The 1,400-nt window shown below is 16.7% G+C and overlaps 1 protein-coding gene across 1 annotated transcript; it reads left to right on the top strand.

Annotated features, from left to right (window-relative positions):
• Positions 1 to 758: 758 nt before the first annotated feature.
• Positions 759 to 1,082, top strand: PRSY57_1000900 (early transcribed membrane protein 10.1; the record flags this gene model as incomplete). Its single annotated transcript, XM_020114836.1, has 1 exon — positions 759 to 1,082. One exon carries the CDS (start codon positions 759 to 761, stop codon positions 1,080 to 1,082), a length of 324 nt encoding a protein of 107 aa, XP_019970382.1.
• Between the last annotated feature and the right edge of the window lie 318 nt (positions 1,083 to 1,400).

Genomic DNA, 1,400 nt, shown 5'->3' with positions numbered 1-1,400 from the left:
TTTATTTATATATATATATATATATATATATATGTAATATAGAACGGTTACCAACGAAATATATTTCGTTCCAATTTATATATTTATGAAGAAAGTATACATTTGTCCGCCAAAATAAAAATTCATTGTCGTTCTTGTATGCAAGAAAAATAATATTAAATAAATAAAAATAAAGAAGTCATCTTTAAATATTTTTAATAAGGACAATATAATAACTACATGTTTTTATAAAGGATACATATTTGTAGCTATATGTTGTTTTTTTTATTCATTATTTTATTATTTTTATATAGAAAAATATGCTTATATTTAATTTTTATAAATTTTAAAAAAAAATAATTTTTTCATTTGAAAAAAAAAAATATGCCTATTTAATTAAAAAATATTTATTTTATATATTTAAAAAAAATTTTTTTCTTTAAAAAAATTATTACTTTTTTAATAAAATTTTTTATTCAAAAAAAATAATAAAATTAATTTATTATATTTTTTAAAAAATATTTAAAAAATTTTTAAAAGAATCATTTTATTTTTATAATATAAATTTAATATTTAAAATAAAACGAAAAAAAAGATTTTCTTTTTAAAAAAAAAAAAAAAAGAGATTTTTGAAATTTTTTTTATTATATTATAATATTTTATTTTATAATTATTTAATTCTTTATTTATTTTTTTTTTTTATTATTTAATTCCAAATTAATTATAAAAGTTTATTTTATATAATTTTATTTTTTTAACTTTAATATATTTTATTCAGGATGAAAATTTCAAAGATTTTATTTTTCTTCGTTGCTATCATAGCAGTTAAATTATTTATCCCAGGATATGTTTTAGCAGGTAGTAGTGGATCAGGTGGCGTAAAAAAATTAACAGATGCTCAAAAGAAGAAAAAGAATATTATAATATTTTCTTCCGTAGCTTCTGTTCTCGCTGCCTTAATAGGTGCCGGTGTAGGTTTTGGAATATATTATAAGAATCATAAATCCGATAACAAAGATGAAGGAAATGATAAAAAAGGAAGCAATGATTCTAAAAACAAATCACAAGAAAACAAAACACCACTTTTAACTGCTAAAGCTTAAGCATGAATTTAAAGAATAAATTTATACATAGAAATACAAAAATCATTTATCAGATAATTAAAATTGGATTATTTTTATATGAAAGGATTATAATATAATTTACCAAATAATTGAAGTTAGCGGGAAAAAAAAAAAAAATTTGCAAAAGGAATTTTGTAATAAGTTCTTTTTTTTTATTACATATGGTTTTGGAATACAAATGAAAAAGGATATATATATATATATATATATATATGTGAACAAAATACATCTTTATAAAAGAACGATTTATATATATTTTTTGCATTATAACATGTATTAGTGCTTATTTTTATATGA

The sequence above is a fragment of the Plasmodium reichenowi genome, chromosome 10 (genome assembly GCF_001601855.1).
Source record: "Plasmodium reichenowi strain SY57 chromosome 10, whole genome shotgun sequence".
Lineage (NCBI taxonomy): Eukaryota > Apicomplexa > Aconoidasida > Haemosporida > Plasmodiidae > Plasmodium > Plasmodium reichenowi.
This window is presented reverse-complemented; position numbering and strand designations above follow the sequence as displayed.